The sequence below is a fragment of the Microcebus murinus genome, chromosome X (genome assembly GCF_040939455.1).
Source record: "Microcebus murinus isolate Inina chromosome X, M.murinus_Inina_mat1.0, whole genome shotgun sequence".
Lineage (NCBI taxonomy): Eukaryota > Metazoa > Chordata > Mammalia > Primates > Cheirogaleidae > Microcebus > Microcebus murinus.
The window spans coordinates 77,563,732-77,587,195 of NC_134136.1; the positions used below are offsets into that span (position 1 = coordinate 77,563,732).

At 36.8% G+C, this 23,464-nt stretch overlaps 1 protein-coding gene, 1 non-coding gene and 1 pseudogene across 12 annotated transcripts in view; 2 read left to right on the top strand and 1 right to left on the bottom strand.

Annotated features, from left to right (window-relative positions):
- Positions 1 to 18,790, bottom strand: part of FMR1 (fragile X messenger ribonucleoprotein 1) — a 46,275-nt gene extending 27,485 nt beyond the window's left edge. For 3 of the 11 annotated variants that reach the window (XM_012759515.2, XM_012759512.2, XM_012759513.3), the window contains exons 1-4: positions 18,462 to 18,789; positions 6,118 to 6,170; positions 2,629 to 2,722; positions 159 to 230 (exon numbers count right to left, since the gene is read on the bottom strand). In XM_012759515.2, the coding sequence (XP_012614969.1) occupies positions 159 to 230; positions 2,629 to 2,722; positions 6,118 to 6,170; positions 18,462 to 18,512 (270 nt within the window). In that variant the 5' untranslated portion in view covers positions 18,513 to 18,789. Of the gene's footprint in view, positions 1 to 158; positions 231 to 2,628; positions 2,723 to 6,117; positions 6,171 to 18,461 lie in introns of all 11 variants that reach the window. The other 8 variants (XM_012759520.2, XM_012759521.3, XM_075999463.1 and 5 more) reach the window with 5 other exon arrangements.
- LOC105868525 (transmembrane protein 41B pseudogene) lies at positions 6,701 to 11,885 on the top strand (annotated as a pseudogene).
- LOC142866038 (U6 spliceosomal RNA) lies at positions 14,833 to 14,939 on the top strand. Its single transcript, XR_012916110.1, has one exon. It is a non-coding gene; the product is annotated as a U6 spliceosomal RNA (small nuclear RNA).
- Positions 18,791 to 23,464: the final 4,674 nt, after the last annotated feature.

Consider the following 23,464-nt stretch of genomic DNA (forward strand, 5'->3'; position numbering starts at 1 on the left):
TGAAACACATGAAATATAATCACATAATGAAAACATTTTAATAAAATGACTCAAAATGAGATATTACTTCAGAATAGAAATCCAGACTGAAATGTAGAATCTGGGTTTAGAAAAGGGAAATAGTATAAGAAAAGAATTTTAAATAAACATTTTCCTACCTCACCCTTTATCATCCTCACTTTAGCTAACCACCAACAGCAAGGTTCTTTTTCATTTGCTCTGGAATAAACCTACACAAAAATCACAACACAGAATATTTAATGATTAACATAATTTTGAAATCTATAGATAATTAGACATTGAACAAATTTTCTTAAAATGCCCCTAGGTATCTTCAAATCATATGCCATATACCTTCAACCAAATTGTACCCTTATGTACACTGAACTAGACAGAGATACATAATCAGAAACGACCTGAGATTGCCTGGGGGCTCCCTGTAAAAAACAACCTTCCTATTTCTCTGCTCTACTTCAATAATAATTAGTACTTTGAACATATATGCTAAAGAAAAGCTGACCATTCATAAACATAGGCATAATTTCCTTGGACAGTTAGCTATAAAAATGTATCTAAAAATGTACAAACTTACTTTTGTTTTATTCTAATAAGCAAAAACTGGGAGTTACTGACCCTGGCCTACACTGCCTGCTCACTATGGGTAACTACTGACCACTCAGCCCACTAAGGATATCATGTTGGCATTCATGTCTCCTGGGGACTAACTAAATGGACAGATTCTAGCTCATTATCTGGTCTCCTACTTTCTCTCCACTACAAAGGACAACTCCACACTGTTAATCCTCTGATATCACCTTCCTGCTCCCTTGCACACTGTGGATCAGTTCTTCTAACCAATTTCTCTGGTGACCATTTCAAAGTTCACTTACAATGTGCAGCATGGAACCTTTTTTGAAGACACTAGCAAATCAAGGTTAATAGGAAAAGAGACAATATGATATACATGGAGAGGCAGACAGAATTACTCAGAAGCAGAGAGGACAAGAAAGTTGGGGAGGAAAGGCCCAAGAGTAGAGAGAAGTAGAGTCTAAGGTTAACAAGCAAGTCAAGGCTCAAACTCTTATCTTCCTTTACAACTGAAATTAATGGTTATACAATAGCTAAATACAACTTAACCTACCTTTCCCTCTTGCCTCCATCACTTTCTCAATTCTGCTCTAGTCAGAGAAATAACCTAAGCTAATTGTTATGCAATACAGTGAGGTCATCCTAGTGTCATGTGACTGTCATGTGCCACACCTGTCATATGACTAAATTGGGGAAAAGTCCCTTTTGATCCTCCATCAAAAAGTACTCTTGATATTGACAGCCCAAAAGACCTGGTTCTTGCCTTCAGAGAGCTTGAAGTCTACTGAGGAGGTAGACAGCTATGTATAGAAAGTATTTCTGTTCCCTATTAGGATCTGTTACAAAACTACGCACAGTTGCCTACACATAGTAGGTACTCAGTACATTTTGGTAAATAAATAACACTTTATCCTATTTCCACTTTAAAAATGTGGAGAGAAGAACACGGGCCTGGACAGAGATCTTCCCTGACTACTCTCTAAAATAGCACTCTTGCCCCTATATCACCTTCTACCTCTTGTTCTTTTCTTCATATGACTTACACCTGTCATATTAGCTAGCCTCACTGGAATGTAACCTCAAAGGCCAAGGACACTGTCAAATAAATGATCTCCAGGAAATCAACCAATCAATAAACAAGTGGCACAGAACTCTGCCCTGTTTCACTGCACCTTTAGTACGTGGTGCAGCAAGTAAGAACTCAAAAGACCTAGAACCATTTTGCCTTACCTATATAAATGTCTACTTAGCAGCTTCCTTCATATTGCAAATATTCATGAAGTTGCAACTATTAACAGGCATTATGTTTAATTTTGTGGAGAAAGAAGAGAAGCAACTTAAAATGTGTGTGAAAGGGTAGGAAGAAGTGAGAATACTACAAAAAGTATACAATACTTTGTATTTAAGTGCCTTAAATATAAAACCAATTTCCATTGGAGAGAGAAATCACAAACACAATGTTTTTGTTTATGTGTTAGATCTCTAGTAGCACCTTTCGATCAAAGAGCTCAATGGCAGATGAAGTGGTTCACAGTATGTCCTGTAAAAAAGAGGTTTTGCCTATATGTATAACTAAAGCTTGTAGGTTGTTTTAAAAATACATACCAAGAAGATTCACTGCTATGTAAAGAAATTTTAGGAAACTTATCTATAATAAAACATGATTTCTTTCCTTTGTAAAATTAATTTCCCTAATCCATTTTTCTTAAAATGGGGACATAGTTGTAAATGAACAATATAGCATTCAAACAAAGATTCCAAGATTAAGGAAAGGGGGAAAAGAAGTACTAGTACACAAAGGAACTTCGGGTAGTGACTTTCAAATGTATGTGCTGACTGCTGCTCAAATAGCCAAATTTAAGCACCACATATCATTTCAAATCATTATTAGGATGGGTCAGTCAAAAACACATGTCCACCACAGCTATAATTTTCAACGTAATTTTAATAGTGTTAAAGACAAGGTATATAAAAAAAAGCACAGGCGAATTAAATGCCCCAATTCCTTCAGTGCCTAATAACTACAGCAGGGGAACTCACCTCAACTTCATCACTTTCATTTATATCTTTATTATAACCTATAGGAGGTGGGAATCTGACATCATGGAATGGAATCTGCCTCTCTGGCTGCCAACTGCAAATAAGCAAACATACAATTACTTTGCATGCTCTTCATGTTTAACTGAAACAAGGGCCACTCTGCCATCAACTTTTGGGTAACTGTTACCCTCTTTTTCTAGTTTAAAGAAGCAAATGCTTTAAAATGGGTCAGTTTTTGCTGAGTGCGGCATAATGGCAATATAGGAACATTTCAACAAAGTCTGCATGCAGCAGAGCGACCTTGTACTTCTATTGGAATATTTCTCTAAACACAATAGAACAACATCATGGTTTTCAAAAATCTTTTTTTCAACAACTTAAACTTCTCAGAATTTTAAAAGACCACAACAGAAATTTTCTTTGATATTTAAATTAAATGTTAGAATCATTAACTGTTAGTAATATCAACATACTTTCACTTGCAAAGGAATTTTAACCACATTCCAAAAACCATAGTAACTTCTTGCTAATTCCCAAGCAAAATGGGGCAGTCCGCACGTTAGCAATTCACAACTCACTTGTCCCCCTTTAAATTTTAGATCCCACGAGGTGGTCAATCCTTGTCATGGGTGCTGATCAGCATGATGTTATCAGCATGCACTGGGATGGTGGGGTCTCCTAAACCACAGAAACCCGATGGAGACAGCCTATAGGAGCTCAATTAAGTTGCCTATAATTTTTACATTTAAAATAATATGGAAAAATTTTGAAAGATACCAAATTATTCTTTTATACCCACAACAATATAAAATATTAAAAGGTAGACTTTTCAAAAACACTGAAAATTCAACTGCTGGAATAGTCACCTCTGGATTCTTTTTGGGGTATTTCATTAGCAAACACTGAGATCTGTTCTATGCATTATATCAATGTTTTGCTAAAGGGCTTTCTTAGTAAAATTCTATTGACAAAAGTGCTGTTTTTATTTTTTTAAGAAGATCTATCAGATAAGAGGGCAAATAATTAAGTCAGAATTTGTGAAAATGTGATTAGGGCCTAATTTAGACTTAACCTTTTCCCTGAATTATTATACAGGGGAAACTGTTTTGAAAATTATAAAACTTAAAAAAATTGTCTTTACTTCAGAAAATGCTTTTTATATTTATTGAAAGTTAGTGACTTTTAACACATTATAATGCTAATTCATTGCTAAATTTTACTTATAAATTATATAATACACATAATTTTGTTGGTTTCAAAGAAGGAAGAATTATTTTAAGTCTTCAGTGTATAGAGATAAAAATTTATATTTGTTATTCAAAAATGTTTATAGAAACACCTTTATGCTTTATGAAATCTTTAGGAAGCACCTATTAATAAAAACCAAGCACCTAAAACAGCCTGTTATTATAGTAACATGAGTTTCTTCACGATTGAAAGAAAAGGTAAATATAATCTGAAGTTCTATAAAACACTTTGTTATTTTGTTTTTAAAAGAAAAACAAAAAGGAAACATACAACGGGAAAGAGACTACTTTGGTAGGGACCTATTAAATCCTCATGATGGCTTCAACTCAGTTTTATGTTTTAAATGTACTTCATGAACACAAGGAAAAACAGATGATCTATTTCAAATTCCCTGGATGACAAAGGGCTTGAAGAGAAGCTTTAATGCAGATACGGTAGAGGAGATAAATAATTAGAAGACCCAAAGATGGAATAATTTTAAGCTTATGGTAAAAATCTGATTGAAAACTTAAAAGAACTAAATCTGATAAATCAATGTATAAATTAGACAAATTCTTAAATGCGTAGAGGAAATTAGTGTTTGCTTAACATTTTAGATTACAGACTACATGAGAAACTAAGAGTGGCAAATAAAGATAAGGATCCCTTTATAGGAAAGCGTGTTTTCCTAGTAATGGAACTAAGTTAAGTAGATAAAGAGTATAATTACAAGAAAGAAATTACTCTCCCAGTTATCAAAGATTCCTCCATTAGAGGTGTGATGCTGTCGTCTATTATATAACCATGGGTTCTTGAAACAGCAAAGAGGCAAATTCTGAAACTTTGGCTGTATGTATTCAAAGAAAGTTATTCCATCATTCAAACTTATATTCTGAAGTGAGATTATTAGTCTAGAGTTATAAATAGGGTTGGACACTCTCAATCATTTTCTCTGGCCCCCTAAATGTGTATCCGGCATCTAAGGATACTACTGTGTCCTATTGCTAGCCAAAACAATCTGCTAACAGTCTAATTACAAAATTTATTTTCTAGATGCTGAAATGCAGGCCTGCTTTTACATTATTTCAGAAGATGCTTTATATTTATTGCTCAATTTATGTCCAGATCACATATTACATTTTAGCAGATTTATTGAGATACAACTCACATACCATAATTCATCAATTTAAATGTACAATTCAATGGTTTTTAGCACATTCACAGATAAGTGCAATCATTAACAGTCCATTTTAGAACATTTTCATCATCTCAAAAAGAAATCCTGTACTCTTTAGCTATGGCTTTCCCCTCATCATATGCCCCCTACCCCAAACCCCAGCTAAGCACTAAGCAACCACTAATCTACTTTCTGCCTCTATAGATTTGTGGCCTGCTTTTGATATACTATTAATTCTCTCAGGACATAAAAGCCAAAATGTCATAACTGTCTACTATTCATCAGAGTTCAATAAAATCCTAAGATCATGGCCCACATCTACATTTTGGTTAAGTAGATTATATGTACTTTAGAATCTTGCCCACTACCATGAAAATAGCTTTCATTACCATTCAAAAAATTTAGTCAAGAGGCTTGTTTCCCCAATAAAATGTTAACACCTATACTATTGATGGTTTTATACAGCTAATATTCCTAGGCATATAAGTATTTTGATTTTCTCATCTAGCAAAAGGAAGCAGAAAAGATTAGCTACTGCTATTACTGATTATAAACATATGAAACAAAAAAATAAGTTAATGGGTAAATGATTGCTTCTGACAAAATATACTAGACTGTTGCTCCTTACATGTTGTGAGGAAAAATTAAAATATATATATATATATATATACACACACTAGATAACTAAAGCTATCAGTTTTACATTTTATGTTACCAAACTCATATGGAGATTTTTTTTAAAACCAATACTCATGAATCCCTTCATCTCCATCTTTTAAAAATCACAAATAATCCTATCCAAATTCTCAGTTACAAGAATCTGGTTTGTTTCTTCAAAGGAACTGAGATGTAATGATCAATATTACATAATAAGGGACCTCTGAGGTCATTAGCAGGAACAACCGCTAACGACCATTCCATTGGTTTAATACCAGGTTGTTAAGAAACATCTTGCTCAGTAACATTAATGATCCATTCCTGAAAAACACTCAAACTAAACTTGAATTTAAAAAATGAAGAGTAAAAGGAATTAGCACAAAACATTCAAGCACCTGAATATTAAAATTCTATATCAAGAGACTTACTTGTTTTCAAATGCAACTGTTATTGAATCTTCATGAACATCCTTTACAAATGCCTGTAAGAAAAACATCAGTTAAATTAATTTTTAAGCTTAAAAATCACTTTTGTTTTTATGTTAAGAATAAAATGGAGCTTTGAATGAGGGTCAGTTTTTGAGAATAATTCGTTAATCACATCTATATTGCTATCTACTATGTGCTAGTTAAAATACTAAATTAAAAACAACAACAACAACAACAAAAAACAAAACAGATTGTTCCAAAGAGTTCCACATCTCAGAAGAGAGACAAAAATACTGGAAATTACAATGTAGTGGTGAGTGCAAAGCTCAACATAAACTTTAGTCCAGAATTTGTTCCAGAGTCATATGTTAGCCAGAATAGACCTATTGTAACCTATCTTTTTCTTCTTAATAAAATTTTAGGAAATACAATAGTAAATGATTAAATATAACCACCATACGCTGCAAACACCACTAAAAAAAGTCCAATTGCTACAGTTTAATTAAATTCCCAATCTCACAGGCCTTGGAGAAAAATATAACATAAAATCCAGAGGTTTAAATCTTTTATATCTGATGACACAATGGCTAGTAATCTGCAGACAGACAGAACTAAAGTAATAGCTAACTAATTATCAAGAATTCTTTAAACAGCATACTGTCTATAATTCTATAAAATGAGGTTTTAAGTAGGTACAGAAAAGGAGGGTTTGGATTGGTTTGTTTTTTGACAATTAGAAGAATAGGATAAAGCATAAAGAAACACAAAGTGCTTTATATCTCAATTCATTTTAAAATAGCTTGTTGAGATTTAAGCTTCTTACTCAGATTTGTTCTGTGCATGTTTCTTTCAGTGGTTTCTCCCTGCCTGTAGAACCATGGCCAAACTACTTCTCTGGCTGTAAAAGGCTTTTCATGATCTGCCCCTACCCCTCAAGCTTCATCTTTCACATCCTTTGAGTTTGGGATCCAGCAATGCTGAACTACTTGTGCCATACTCTGAAGTTTCTGGGCCTCTCTTTTCTTTCTTTCCTATTGTCCTTCCCCTCTTTTTACCTAGCTATCTCCCATCAGTCTTCTATGTTTCAATTCTGAGGTCACCTTCAATGGGAAAACCCGTAAGAGTAGGTTAAATTCCTATTATCTGCACTCTCATAGCAAGCTATGCCTATTCCTACTGTAAACTTACCCCATTCTGTTATTATAGCCTATTTTCTCACTAGCAATAAGCTTCCTGAGAGTAATATCAGGTCTTATTTTATTCAATTATATTTCAAAGTGCCTAGTATGAACACATGAATAACTATTAATATTAAATGGATCACTGCCTAAGAGGTTCCTCTCCCAGACTTGGGGAAAAGGTATGTGCGTGGGTGGTAGCAGGTTGATAAGGGAAGACATACTGAAGAAGGTGAGGTTCCTACTGAACCTTAAAGGATGAGGAAGAATTAACCAAACAAAAGGGAGTGGACGATGGAGAGGCATTTCACTAGGTCTAAGGGGCAGCAGGCACAAAGGCTTAGACATTGAGAAACAACTTGCATATGACAGAAATAAATCCTTTGTCAACAAAGTCGTCAAGACAATTCACTGGGGAAAAATAGTGCTTTCAACGAATGGACCTGGGACAGATTGGACATCCACACACAAAAATATATTTTAAATTTTGACCTTTCCCTCATACCATATACAAAAATCAACAAAAATGCATCAGCAACCTAAATGTAAGAGCTAAAACTATAAAATTCTTGGGAGAAAACATTGTAGTAAATCCTTATGACTTTGGATGTAGATATCCATATTGGATATGGGAAGATAACTAGTTCAGATTAAGACTATTCCTTAACTTCTGTGTCCTCAGTAACTGGTACAATTTCTGGCATATAATGGGTGCCCAATAAATACTTTAAACATATGACTCAATACAAAGGTCTTGGTAAGCAAATATGTCTTCAAAGGCCTGACATAAAAGGATTCTTTTTAAAAAACAGAACTTTCCAAAATATCAAATTAAAGCCTATGGAGTGGAGTATTAATTAGCTGCTCCTAAGAAAAACTATGGAAGCTGAAGCAGGGCCCTGGAAAACACAGACATGGAAGCCACTTAGAGATACCAAACTTCTGAATTAAAGCTTAAATGACTAAAAGTAAAGCTGTGCTAAAAGATTAAAGTCCTCTTATAAGATCCAGGTGGACTATAATGGCATCCATGTGGTCTGTTATTCCCAAAGTGGCTAAATTATTTCTACAGCGTATTTTGAGAACTCTACATTAATACTGATCATAATGTTTTAGAATATACTAGATTTCATAAGGGTGCATGCCCCCAAGTGCTCTACCAGGCTGTTTCCTCACACTATTACTTCAGCAACAGAGAAGGCAGATTTTGAGTTAAACTGGCAGGAACTGGTCACTGTTAGGCTTTTAGTTTTTTAATCTAAATCATAAAAACTATGGAGAATGGGAAGGAGAACTTCCCTGGCCCCCATTTTTCCTTTGTCTTTACATGATGGCTAATAACAAATTAACAATCTGCTTTTTGGGGGTGGTATTATATTATGAATTAAAAACAAGACTCTTATTAGGAAGTGATAGATTGATCCCTTATTTACGAAGAAGGGCCATTGCTTTTGTCTTCATCCTTATCTAAAGTTTTATAATGTTTGCCTTTCTTGGGAGTAATTAACATAGTTCCTTACTGTATATTATATGCTAAATATGTTAAGAACTTTAGTCAGCTAATAGAACCTTATTACAGCTGGTTGAAGAACTGTTCTCAGTAAATCAAGCATCTTTCCAATACTATCTCCCATGCTGTCCATCATGGTAAGCTACTGGTCATGTGTGGTTATTTACATTTAAATTAAAGTTAAATAAAATTAAAATCAGTCTCCCATTCACTCTTGACACATTTCAAGTACTCAAAAGCCACATATGGCTTAGTAGTAGACAATGCTGACGTAAAACATTTACAAATGTTGGGCAGTGTTTTCAGACCCATCATAAAAGCACTCTAATGTCAGCCTTATTACTGCATTGCTGTATTTTTATTTTTTTCTATTTGCCTAAAAATTATCGCCCAGTTTAATCATAGTTATTCACCACATTTGCTTATTTCCTAAAATCAAACACTCCCTCAAAAGAGGAAGATCTGCAAGTGTTGTGGCTATTCATAAAGAAATTAGAAGTTTTTGCAGGCTCTGAATGCAATTCCGGATGTAGTGTCAGAAATGGTTTGAGTAATCATCATAGACTAAAAGGGCCACTGCTTTCCGAGTTAATGAAGCTTATCTGTATATGAATGTGTGTATGATTGTTTCAAAACTAGTCATTTTTGGTCACTGTTTGCATATTAAGTGAAGGCAGAAGGCATGTAATAATACCTTCTGATTGCTGCTTTAATAAGTAGAATAAAAGAAACTCATAGGTTGCCTCTGGCCTGCACTCACACCAAGGACAAACACCTCCTCCTGTGAGTTCTAAGGCTTTTTATTTTATTAAATCTTCACTCCAACAAGGGTTCCTCTTTCTGCTTCTCATCAAACTTTCTCCAGTAACCCTCCTTTTGACCCTTCCCTTACCCCCACCGCCCCATACCCTGCTTTGCTGGCTACTTCCAGAGCACTATCACCCCACCCATCACCAACTTGGAAAACTACATTTTGTTGTGATCCCTATCTATTAAGCAAAGTTTGGTGTTTGTGGAGAAAACAGGTTAAGGAGATTCCTAAGAGGTTTCCAAAGACAGTAAATTGAATGAATTTGAATGAATGCACAAAGGGAACTACACTGTACTAGATGAAAGCTAGGGCTCTTATTGGAGTCAGTGGGCTTAGTGGTTAAGAGTTGTGAATCAGACCTAGGTTCAAAATCTTGGCTCTATCACATAACAGCTGTGGGACTCTCTAAGAAGTGATCTCTGGACCTCAGACTCTTTGTCTGCAAATAAGGAATTGGATCAGCCTCCTAAGGTTGTTGTAATAAAATTACACACATAGGTGGCACTACATAAATGAGAGATAAAGTAGAGAAGAACATATTTTATAAAAGATGCAGAACCATAAATGCTCTTACATTTGGAAGAGGAGTTAGATCCCAACAAGAAGCACACTTAAAAAAAAAAAAGCTTTAAAAATTGTGATAAGAAAGAAACAGATGCTGCCACAAAGATACTAAATACTAAAAGGTTACTTAGACACTGGGAATAAAAAAATGTGATGAGGCCGGGCAGGTGGTTCACGCCTGTAATCCTAGCACTTTGGGAGGCCAAGGCGGGAGGATTGCCTGAGTTCAGGAGTTCGAGACCAGCCTGAGCAAGAGCGAGACCCCGTCTGTACTATGAATAGAAAGAAATTAGCCAAACAACTAAAAGAAATAGAAAAAAAATTAGCTGAGTGCGGTGGTGCATGCCTGTAGTCCCAGCTACTTGGGAGGCTGAGGCAGGAGGATCGCTTAAGCCCAGGAGTTTGAGGCTGCTGTGAGCTAGGCTGATGCCACGGCACTCTCGCCCAGGCAACAAAGTGAGACGCTGTCTAAAAAAAAAGTGATGAAAATATTTAGGGTTTCAGAAAGGTGACAAAGTACAGTTAAAGACAGATACAGGTTCTCCATTGGGAGGAATAAATAAGAAATTTTTAAAAATCTCTAATTTACTGGCTATTGGGCAAAAGAGACAATCACAAAAATCATACTTAACCAAAGTATGTAATGACTAGAGCTATACAATTCAAACATTCATTACATTACCAGAGCTAATGAAACAAGGAAAGTCCATCCCTACTCGGGTAAATTCTTATTCCTCTACTACACCTTACACCCCTTATCTTAGTAAGCTGTCTTACAAACAGGAGACACTGCTAACAAGAAAGGTTATTGAGTACAGAAGTTTCAGTATAAGCCCCCAACCACCACTGAATATGACTACTACAGTATCAGTAGGCTTCTACCACTTACTGAAGACAGAACATGTAGTGCTATGATAATTTTCATTAGAAAAAACTTAATAACATTGTAAAATATTCTTCCCTAAGGAAAACCTGCAGGAGAGGATACGGACATATGAAATGTGATAAAATTCAACTGAAACCGATTGGTCATGGTGTTTCAGTGTTGTAAGGAGACTGTGGCGGAGTTTTGTTGTTAAGGGGGCGCGGCACGGCACCGCTCCCTCCACCTTCACTGCAGTAACCAGGGCAAAAGGCAGAGTCGCGGAAGGATCTCAGACAGAGGCACTCCACACGACCCCCGTGGGGGAAACGGCAGCAGGGACGCAAGGTCCGTGGCGCCTGGTGGTGGAGACCACCTGAAGGAAAAAGCCTGGGCAAAAGGTGGATAAGCAAGAATGTCACTCCTTATATTGGTGTCCATTTTCTTATCTGCAGCTTTTGTTATGTTTTTGGTGTATAGAAATTGTCCTCAGCTTAGTGAAGAAGAAAGAGTGAATATGAAGGTTCCCAGAGATATGGATGATGCCAAGGCTCTAGGAAAAGTTTTATCCAAATATAAAGACACCTTTTATATTCATGTACTTGTAGCTTACTTTGCTACATATATTTTCTTGCAAACATTTGCTATTCCAGGCTCTATATTTCTCAGTATACTCTCAGAATTTCTTTATCCCTTTCCACTAGCCTTATTTCTTGTTTGTTTGTGTTCTGGACTCAGTGCCTCTTTCTGCTATATGCTCTCCCATTTAGTTGGGAGACCAGCTGTGTACAAATACCTAACAGAGAAAGCAGTAAAATGGCCACAGCAGGTTGAACGTCATAGAGAACATCTCACTAACTACATTATATTTTTGAGAATAACACCATTTCTGCCTAATTGGTTTATTAATATCACATCTCCTGGGATAAATGTGCCATTTAAAGTTTTTTTTTTATTGGCACTTTTCTAGGTGTTGCAGCTCACTCTTTTGTAGCAATTAAGGCAGGAACAACATTGTACCAGCTTACAACAGCAGGGGAAGCAGTTTCCTGGAACCCAGTATTTATTCTGATGATTTTGGCTGTTCTTTCTATTCTGCCAGCTATCTTCCAAAAGAAACTAAAGCAGAAATTGGAGTAAAAAAAATATGATTTTTAGTTTTGATATCATCATCATCTCAGGATTAGCAGATGCATCCATTTATGTTTTAAAATCACCTCTTCAATAATTGAAACAAGGAATTTGTGAAATAAAATTTCCTATCAGATAATAAAATAATACATTTAAATGGCAAGGGGATAAGGAATAAAAATGGAAATTGGTATACTATGAAAAGTACTGTCAATAGTAAAGGTAGAAATTTTATATAGGCCTCTTGTAAATTATTATATCAAGGGTAGCTATAATAGATAATAGCATGGTAGAAAATTCTTGATCCAACTGATTCATTCAGTTTAATAATTTTCTCTCCTCTCTTACTAATAACTAAAATAGATACTTAAAAATTCTAGATTTTTAAAAATAGCATTGAAGTTTTTGCTAATGTTAGCCTTTTTTTGAGAGCATAGACTGGAAAACTAAAGCTTAAAAAGAGATTTACATTTTCTCCTTTTTACCTTTGAAGTAATGGATTTATTTACAGCTTGCATCTTTGTAGACCACTGTATATGGGAATGGTATCAAGTTACCTATTTTGTGAATTTTATTTTTGTTTTTATGTTCTAGATTTTTATCATGAATTAGTCTGAAATTTAAAGTTCTGGCCAGTCTGTTTTCATCCTTTTTTCTAGTTTTTACAGTATTTCCACCTTGCATTTACAAGAGGGGGATTACATAATTATATACTTGGTGTTAATAATTTATATTCAGATAATATTTTGTTACAGTGCCCCTTTAATGTCTCCAAAGGGAATCTGAAAAGCAAACACTCAAAAGTATGCAGTTTTTAGACATTAGGTGAATTATTTTATGTTTTTCAACAAACAGTATCAATATAACACTTAAGAGGATATAGTTCCAATGATTGTAAAAGTTACCTCATTTATTTATTCTGGTCATTAAGAAATGTATTATGTCTTTTTATGCATGATACACTTCTAAGAATGCCCTTTTTTTGTTTTTATTGATGGCTTTTTTGTTTGGGGCTGCTTTTGATTAATGCAGTTTCCCAATTTAGTCGTTTTAGTTTTTCTAATTCACAAAGTAAACTTTTCACATGGTAACTACTATATTTAAGTAGTTCTGGAAAAAACTAAACTGCTTTTTGCAGCTTGGTTAAATGGCAATGCCCTGATTCCTTGATTCTAGGACATAGCCAATCTAAAGTACTCTTGTCAGTTTTACCTTCACCAAAGACTTGTCATTATATTGAAAAGTACTTTAGCTGTGAAAAATCCTTGTATGTTTTTATTGTGAGAGGTATAATCATTCTCAGAGCCTATTTCTACTACATAATGTGGACTGATTATTTTTTTCTATCACAGTATTAAATGGATTTATTGTAAATACAAAGAAAATATATTGATTATTATAGTATTCTTGTGTCACCTGGCCTTTTTGTGTGTGAAGTTATTTATTGTTATTTTTAGCAAGGTTTTCTTCCTTTCTTCTTGACCAGAGACTGAGTGATAAAGCTTTTGTTATTTTTACAAAAGAACTTAAAACATAGCCTTTTGGAACAGATTCACTAAATACTATTGTATAAAATGTAATTGAATAAATTTTTATCAGAATTTTAAAAATAAAAGTAAAAGCTTGGACTCTGAAAAAAAAAATTCAACTGAAACCCAAGGCTTCATACAAAAAGTGAATTATCACTTTGTCCCCCTTTGTATATAGGCACTAACAATGTAAGGGAATGAACAAACAGAAAAAAAACCTCATCAACAATCCTTCCGACCATAGCATATGTCCAGAACACTTCATAAAGGCATTTACCACAAATTATTAAAAAAATACAATTCTTTCTGGCTTATCCTGACAAAAAGACAACACAGACATATACAGAGCAAACAATATTGATGAGTTAATTTTCCCTGTGTGTATGTATTCTAACTTGAGTATTTCTGAAATACTCCCGGTGTAACAAAAACAAGCTTATTATTAGCAGGATCAAAGATTTCTAACTTTATCTTTCCTTAATAGGCATTCACATGAAGAATTATAGCAATATACATCAAGGTGCAAGAGTTAATAAAAAAGGAAGCTCATACACAAACTGAATATTTCATGACATTTATGTAACAGTAAAAATTGGTTAACATAACCTTTCAATTATAGTTACAGGATGCTAAGGCAGTGTTGTAGTAACAAATACACAATGAAAGACCACAATGAAATTGAAAAATAAGCAGGAAACCCAATTGAATTAATTTCTTCAACCTAAATTTCATCACTTCAGGAAGTGAGATGCCTGATTTCTAATCCCACATCCCACCCTTAATAGCTCTGCCTCTTAGTGGTAAGACAGTTGCCCTAATCTCTCTGTATATCTACATCCTCATCTAAAAAAATGGGAATAATGGTATCTCAAATTTGTGGGGGAGGATTAAATAAATTAACAGAGGCAAAACACCTAGAACAGTGCCTGGCACCTAGAAAGCGCTCAGAACCTGTTAACTATTACCATAATCATCATTCTAATCACCACAAGAAGCACATTCCTATAGTGGGCAAGAATAGAAACCCAATTACTATACCACTGAATTTTGCATTTAATTAATCATTTGGAAGTTATGAGAATACTTGAGTATGGAGTTGGAACAAAAGGGGATTTAGAACATGTGGAGATGTGCTGGCTTTGGCAGCACATATACTATAATTGGAATGATACAGAGAAGATTAGCATGGCCCTTGCACAAGGATGACTCGCAAATCCGTAAAGCATTCCATATAAAAATAATAAGAAAAAATAATAAGAAAATAGAACATGTGGAGAAAGGAAAAGGAAAAAAAGTTAAAAAAAAAGACAAAAGGGAAAAAAAGGATGCATCCACAAAGATACTAAACACTAAAAAGGGTAGACTCTGGGAAGAAAAAAATGTGGCTGACCTGAATAATTCACTTCCTGGAAGTACAGAATAACACCTTTATGCAAAGTCAACTCAAGAAACTTCAGAGAAAACATGAATGCAAGTTTATTTGAATTTTATGCAAGTTTATTTATAAACTTATACATTTACAGACCCTGTGCAAGTTTATTTGCAGTAGAACAGTAATTTCTAGCAGGCTATGTTGCCAAAATGGCATGTTAGGCCACTACTGTCTTCATTTAAAAAAAATTTCCCTTGTTTGTGCATTTTATCATATTTAGCTTTTAGTTGCCATAATAATATTCACCAAATGAATGTCTGTCGTCAGATACCAAACTTAAAAAATATGATTAAAGTATAATCTAACAATAAATTTGCCATCTAGCATAATTACACGGTATCACAATAATGAATCTGCTATGTATTTTCAGAAAACAAAAAGGTTTCTTATTTTATGTCTCCAACATATGATTTATCCATCTTTAGTAATTTTCATACTAGCACATAAAACCTACAAATCTTAGGATTTATTAATACATTTGTATTGGAATGATAGGCATTCTATATCTAAAATGGAGTTAATTCATTACCATTCTCAACACATTATAACTCCTAGTCCAAATAAAACTGCATTATTTGTAGCAGATGCTCCTAGAATATAGACCTTCTTTTGACATTATTCATCTAGAAAATGTTTGTAAAGATTTTATGAGAAATATCTTCATGGTTTAAAAAACATACCCCTAAGGGCTCTAGAAGTGGCACATGTGACCAACTTTTTCTAAGTCAAAGAATACCTAAACATAACAGTAGTGGCACTGGTGATCATTAAATCTTTTAGGTTTTTAAGAATAAACACCAGAGGGAAAAACACAGAAGAGAGTTGTTACAATCTTAGGGTTTAGGTTTCATGGTTCTATTAATTCTGAATCCTGAGCCTGAGCTTTTTTTTTTTTAAAGAAAGAATCGAACAGTTCCTAGCATATACTCTATCCAGTTTATAGTACAAAGTTTGACAACATGCTCAGACAATGGAGAACTGTCCTTAGGAATATGGGGTCCAGTTAGGCAAATCAAAGTCTGAATTCGATTATACTAATGTCATTTGATTTGTTTAGTTTTTAAAGCTTTTCTATCAATTTGATGAACAAGCTTCCTATTTCTTTTTCCATAAATGTAAAACTTCTCCACAGTAGTTCATTTTTCATTGGTCTTTATTTCCTGTCTTTCTTGTCCATTCCATTGGACAAGCAACTTAGTTTATTTTTGCTTTACTTGTATAACTCAAATCAATATTATAAGTCACATAAAAATTTCAACCCTTTTCATTATAGAAATCGTTTTTCCATCAATACAGATAATATGAGGTTTTCTTAGAAATCCACCTTAAACGTAACAGCAGTTTCTTTGCACACATTTGTTCAAGTATCATTCCCCTCACAGAACTAAAGGCCAATCTATTCTTTTTTATTCGCTTTCAAATTAAGCAACTTTGTTAAGGAAAAAAAAAAAAAAGGGAGGATTAACAGCAAAAATAGAGGGCATCTCTTATATTCCAGTCAGTTTGCAAGCAAATCACTGGAGCAAATCATAGGTTGCTAGAAGAGAACAATAAATTCTTCCACACCAGGATGTGCAACTTGCCCTCTATGGGTAAGCAAACTTCAGTGGTGTCCAATCTAAGCTGACATCACAGATCAATTTGAATACTGCTTAACCTTTAGCCCCTACTCATATACATATTATAGTTAGCGCCACAAATCTAGTGACCAAAACTACCAATCCTGGACTCAGAACGATTCTACACAAACTAACCAGTAGAAATTATGGCTCAATGAAATAAATGTAGCTAAAATTTTGACCGCAGAGCCGACTAAAACAATTTTGTATTGGTGAGACTATTATGAACATAAATGCTGGGTTATTTTTTGCTTCCTTTTATGGCAAAAGGTTTTATCTTTCTGCTAAAAGTATGAAACAGTTTACATACTTTACTCATTTATGAAATATATTGATCTCCAAATGTCCCCACAAAATTGGTAAACATGTATGTCAAATAAAGTCAATTGTTTATTTTCCTACAGCCAAATATGTTCCATTTGAAACATTCAAGTAATCTTATAACAAATTTAACAATTGTGAACAATGGTAATAACTATTTCCCATGCTTCCTTCCACGTGCATCTTCTATTGACAAAATACTGTAGAGTAAGGAGGGATAGATATTACAAAAGTTAGACATTCAAGAGGAAACGAGAATTTATAAATTACTAGTTCTATAGTACGTGCCTACCAAGAAACGCACTGCTACATCAAAATGTTTTTTAATCTCCCTTTTAAAAATGTAAGATATTAGTTCATCTGCAACCATGTAACTTTAAAAAGCACAAAACCACGAATGTCTATTTAAAACCCAAACAATCTAGTCCACTGCAACACTACAAAGTCAAAGGGAATATGGTCAAGTTCTTAATAGCACAAAACAAATACTTCCAAATACTCAGTTTTTAAAATTCTTATTTATAATATACTTTCAGTTAATTTCTGAAGTTTCATGGCAAATATTTAGGTCTTCAGAGACTCAGATACACACACAAAATTTTTAAGTGGCTAATGATTTTAGACACTGAAACATCTGTATTCCTGAATTCACCCCTATTTATAAAAAGGGAGAAGGCCCGCGAATATTCACGACGGCCAACTTCTTTAATGAACTGCTCGGATATGTTGGGGCCTTCCTGAAACTTTTGGGTCTAAAATCTCCTCTGAAATTCACAAGGAGAAGTCACTAAAAATAGTTTCCATTGTGATTTGATGCTAACTACAGCTTACTACTCTTTCTCCACACCCCTCGCCCAGAACTGAGGAGCTCTCCGAAGTCCCAATGCTGGACCAGAAAAGCAAACCCAAAGGAGACCTTAAATCCTCTTGGCGCGGCAGGAGGCAGCCCGACTAAAGCGCCCCCGGCTCCTCAACTACCCACACGTCAGGCCCGGATCCCACTGAGACAGGATTTTTAGGAAAGGAAGAATAAGCCATCACTTAGAGCCGATTCTGGCCCTTCCCGCCGGGATCTCTTACCTGCCCCTGGCCCTCGCCCATCCCCAGCTCTCCCTAGTTTGGCTTGGCCTGGAAAGGGCACCCTCCTCTTTTCGCCCGTTTCTCATTCCGACAGGCGCTCGGGCCTCTCGTCAAAGACCAAGCGTGGCTCCAGGGGCTTCCTAAAGGCCCCCAGTCCAGTCCTTCCTTCCCAAACATCCCGCCGAATGCGCCCTAGCACCCAGGCACCGCACTGAGAAAGAGGGCCCCAGGCCTGTCTCCAGCAGACCCTGAAAAGAAAAGGGAGGGCAGGGAGGCCGAAAATGAGGCCTGCCCTGGAGCCAAGTACCTTGTAGAAAGCGCCATTGGAGCCCCGCACTTCCACCACCAGCTCCTCCATCTTCTCCACAGCCCTGCTCGCGCCGTGAGCCCGCCCCCGAGAGGTGGGCTGCAGGCGCTTGAGGCCCAGCCGCCGCCGCGCTACCGCACGCCCCCCGACAGAGGCGCCGCCGTCACTGCCGCCGCCCGCGCTCGCCGTCCGCCAGCCGCCCGCTCAGAGGCGGCCCTTCACCGGAAGTGAAACCGAAACGGAGCCGAGCGCCTGACAGAGGCCGAACACTCGGCCCGCTGCGCGTGTAAACAGTGAATCCGTGTCACGTGACAGACGCCGTCCCATCCCCCGTGGGCTCAGCCCCTCGGTCCCGCCCTCTCTTTCCTAGCGGACCAAGCGCGCACGCATGCGCGCTGCTGGGAGCCGACTAGATTGCGGGGTCCGTCGTAAGGCGCCTGGGTTGGGCGTGCGCGCGCTCCGCCAAGACCCGGAAGGCGGGAAGGGAGGCGACGGGTCGCACAGTCTCGCGTTGCCTGGCGAGGGCCGGCATGCACATTTATTTTGAGGTGCAAGTGGAGGTGTGGGAAAGGGCCTCCTTTGGTGATCAACTGCATCTGGTTATGGGGGTTCAACCTCACTAGGATTGGAGGGGGATTTTGGTTTGGTTTTTTCAAAGTAGCGCAGAGCCTGATTGAGCTAGAGGTGGAGTAGAGGACAAGAATAAGGGTGAAGGATTCGATTGCAGAAGACTTTGAGTTAGTAACGGTGGTAAACACGGTGACCCAGGCTTGTGTGACCCTTAGAGGCAAAGGGCCGAAAGTCACGCCCTCCCCACCAAGGGATTTTTGGGGTGTTCTGTGGAGACACCCAGTGCCATTTGAGGGTCAATGCATTGCGTCAGGACCTCTGGAAATGTTAGCCCTTCCTCAGACTCAGCACTGACCCACATACTCCGATTTCCTCAATTCAATTTCGTGCTTGGCATACGTTAAAAAGGAATGTGTTAAGCAGTTGCTGATTTCTTTAAAGTGCATTTTTGCCCCTACTTTTATGCCCACCCTGTACCAGAGGGTGGGGCAGATGTGTGTAGCACTCACACAACCTGTGTCTGGGACTGGTGCACCTTCTTGCAATTTGTTACCCTCTCCTGTAGAACAAACTCTACCTTTCTTACTCCTGCCTCTGCACCGTGTTTGTATCCACCTGGATCCATGTTCCCATTGTCTGGAATGCTTGTATCTAACTGAGAAGTTTCTAAAGCACCTACCATGTGCCAGGCACTGTGCTAAGTGCTAGTGAGACATTGGTAAGCAAAAAAGAAAAGACTACCTGCAGTGAACTCAGAACCTAGGTGAGTAGATGGACGTAGATTATCAGAAAAGTAAATGTGGAGTTGCAACTGTGCTAAAGGCTGTGAAGAATAGATACAGCTATGATAGTGGAACATGACCCAATCTGGGGTGGAGGAGGGGTAGTCAGAGAAGGGGAAGTGATTCCAACTAGAAGGTGACAAGTGAGAGTTAACTGGTAGCACTGAGTTGGCAAAGGCAGGGTGAACTGCCCACGGCAGGTACCCCAGAATGAGAGGCATTGTTGGGCTTCCAATTCCCTGCCCACCACACCCCAGGCAGAGAAGCAACATTGCAGCTAGTGGTGGAATTCCAGCTTTAAAGCAGATCAAGGGTCACATTCCTTAAGGTCATAGTAAACAGGAGTGACCCATTGGATTAGAGTCTTTGAAGTAATCACAAGAGGCAAAGACTCTAATAGGGCTTAAAGAGAATCCCACCATAGGCTGAATGGGAGCAGAACATTATCTTTAACCCTGATGTAATAAAAGGGAACATATTGATTAGAATGATTATACCTTCCACATGTAAGATGTTGTGCAACTTACCCAGGACTTTCAAGTATGTCAACTCACAACCACTTTTACTACAAGCCACGTTCAACCTGGTACTGTTCCTTGAAGCCAATGATGCACTTTCATGCCTTCATGTCTCTGCGCATGCTTCCTGGACCCCACAGATGCCCTTTCCCTTAGGGTTATCAGCCAGATTCCTATTAGCTAGTTATTTTACGTCAGGTGCAGAGAGTTGAGTTAACTTTGCTCTTCAATTCTCAGCACATTTTCATCATCAGTCTCTACAAGGCCCCTCTCTTGTTTATCTTATTTTATATTGTTTATATTAGCTTTCCTCATCTTTATCAATCCCCACTCTCTTTCTTCTAGACACAAACTACAATATGTTTGATATAGATCTTTGATGATTTAAGACAGGTAGTGTTTTGTGTATGCATTTTACAATTACAGAGATCGTATTGGACTGTAAATCTGTTTCCTGCTGTTTTATTCAACACTATATTTTTGAGCTATTTCCACAATGTTGTGTATACACCTAGTTTGTTGTTTCTAGCTGCTGCTATTTCGTAGATTTAATGATACATATCCCTAGTGATGAGGCATCTAGGTTACTGCCAACTCTCTGATGTCATACTGTGGTAAAATCCCTTGAGAATGTCTTTACCAGCCTTTGCAAGAATTTCTCTTATGCTCCTATAGAACTTCATACATACCTCTTGCTTCCTCTTCTCACTGCTTGGCATATAGCAGGGACTCAATAAATGTTAAATACCTCAACTATGATGCTTAATGTAATAGAATTGTTTGTTTATATTTCTGTTTCCCTCTTTGGACTCTTAGTTACTTCCAGACAAGGAGGATGTATTATTTTTATCTTTGTGTCCCCGTCACATTAAAAAGGTTGATTTCAAGATATGTTTAATGAATGAATAAATGCTTATCCTCACTACTGGTACATACTGGGACTTAGTCTTGCCCACTCTACTTTGCATTTCAGTCTCACTCTCAACTCCCTTTCAAGGTAACTTACCTGAAATCAGACACTGACCTCAGTCCTGCTCAAATGCCTGCTCTTCCTATATTCTTCTCTCTCTGTTACTGGCAACCCTTACCTTCAAGTTAGTTGCTCAGACCTAAAATTGAGTCGTTTTGACTCTGTTTTTCTCTAACACATCTAATCCATCAGCAGAGTCCAGAATCTGTATCTTACAACTTACGCTGCTAAAACCATGGTCCTAGCCACCATCTTCTCTTACCTGGATTATGGCAACTTCTTCACTGGTGTGCCTGGAGCCACTCTTGTTCATTCTGTCAACCCCCAGCACAGAAGAAGGAATGACCCTGTTCAGGTGTCAATCAAGCCACTCTGCCACTCAAAACCTAAACCTCTCAGAGTAAAACCCAGAGTCCTTAGTTTTTCTGGCCCCAGGGCCCTATACATTCTGGCTTTTGTTATCTTCTCTATCTCACCTTCTACCTTCCCCCTTCACTGAATTCCAGCCATAATGGTTTTTTGATGTTTCTGGAAAATGCCAGGCAGGTTCTGTCAGTGTCCCTTCACTAGAATATAAGCTCAGTAAGAACAGAGATTTTCATTTGTTTTATTCACTGCTCATCCCCAGTGCCCACCATAGTGTCTGGAACATAGTAGCTGTTTAGTAAATATTGAATAAATGAATGAATGAATACATGTTGAAGACCTAGCTGAGGTCAAGTTGGCTCCCATGTGTATGTTTATCTGATATTAGAATGACGCTTTAGTGTTTCTAGCCCTGCCTTGGCCCCTGGCTTCCATTGAATTACTTCCTGTTGTCTTTGCATTGATTTATTCTGTATTATTTCCTGCTCTTTTGCAATTTGAGCCCTCTGAGTCTTTTTCATGTCTCAATCCTAGCTAAAACATCTTCTGCCCTTTCCAACTCTAGAAATCCTATGAACCCTTAAGGACCTTCACTTCTTTCATAATATTTTTTCTTACAATTTCACCTCACCTTGACCTTTCCTTTTTTATTAGAAAAAAATTTAAAGACTTTATTTTTTAGAACAGTTTTAGATTTATGGAAAAATTAAGCAGATAGTGGAGAGAGTTCCCATATACCCCTCTAACCTCCCCTCCTCCCTGCAGTTTCCCCTATTATTAACATTTTGTATTAATGTCGTACATTTATTACAACTGACATATTATTTACTAAAGTCTATAGTTTACATTAAGGTTCACTTTTTGTGTTGTACAGTTCTGTGAGTTTCGACAAATACATAATGCATCTACCATTGCAGTGTAATACAGAATATTTATATTGCACTAAAAATTCTCTGTGTTCCAACTATTCATCTGCTTTACCCCTAACAATTGGCAATCACTGACCTTTTTACCATCTGTATAGTTTTGCATTTTCCAGAATGTTGTATAGTTGGAATCATATAGTATGTAGCCTTTTCATACTGTTCTTTTTTTTCACCTAGCAATGTGCATTCAAGATTCATGTATGTCTTTTCATGGCTTGATGACATTTTATTTTATCATGGAATAATATTCTATTGTATGGATATACCACTGTCCATTCATTTACCAGTTGAAAGACATCTTGGTTGTTTCCAGTTTTTAGGTTTTTTTTTTTTTAATTACAAGTAAAGCTATTGCAAAGTTTCTTGTGCAGATTTTTGTGAGGACATGTTTTCAAATCATATGCGTAAATACCAAGGAGCACAACTGCTGGATAAAATAGTAAAACTATGTTTAGTTTTTTTTTTAATTTTATGTGCATAATTTATTAAATATTTTTTTTTCAGCATATTATGGGGGTACAGATTTTAAGGTTTCAATAAATGGCCATATCCCGCCCTCCCCCGAAAGTCTGAGTCTCCATCATGACCATCTCTCAGATGGTGCACATCTCACTCATTATGTATGTATATACCAGCCCCACTCCCCCTTCCCACCTGCCCAATACCCTGTTACTGTAGTACCTATGTGACCACTCAGGTGCTGTTCAGTTAATACCAATTTGCTGGTGAGTATATGTGGTGCTTGTTTTTCCATTCTTGGGAAAATTCACTTAGTAGTATGGGTTCCAGCTCTAACCAGGAAAATATAAGATGTGCTATATCACCATTGTTTCTTAGAGCTGAATAGTACTCCATGGTATACATATACCAC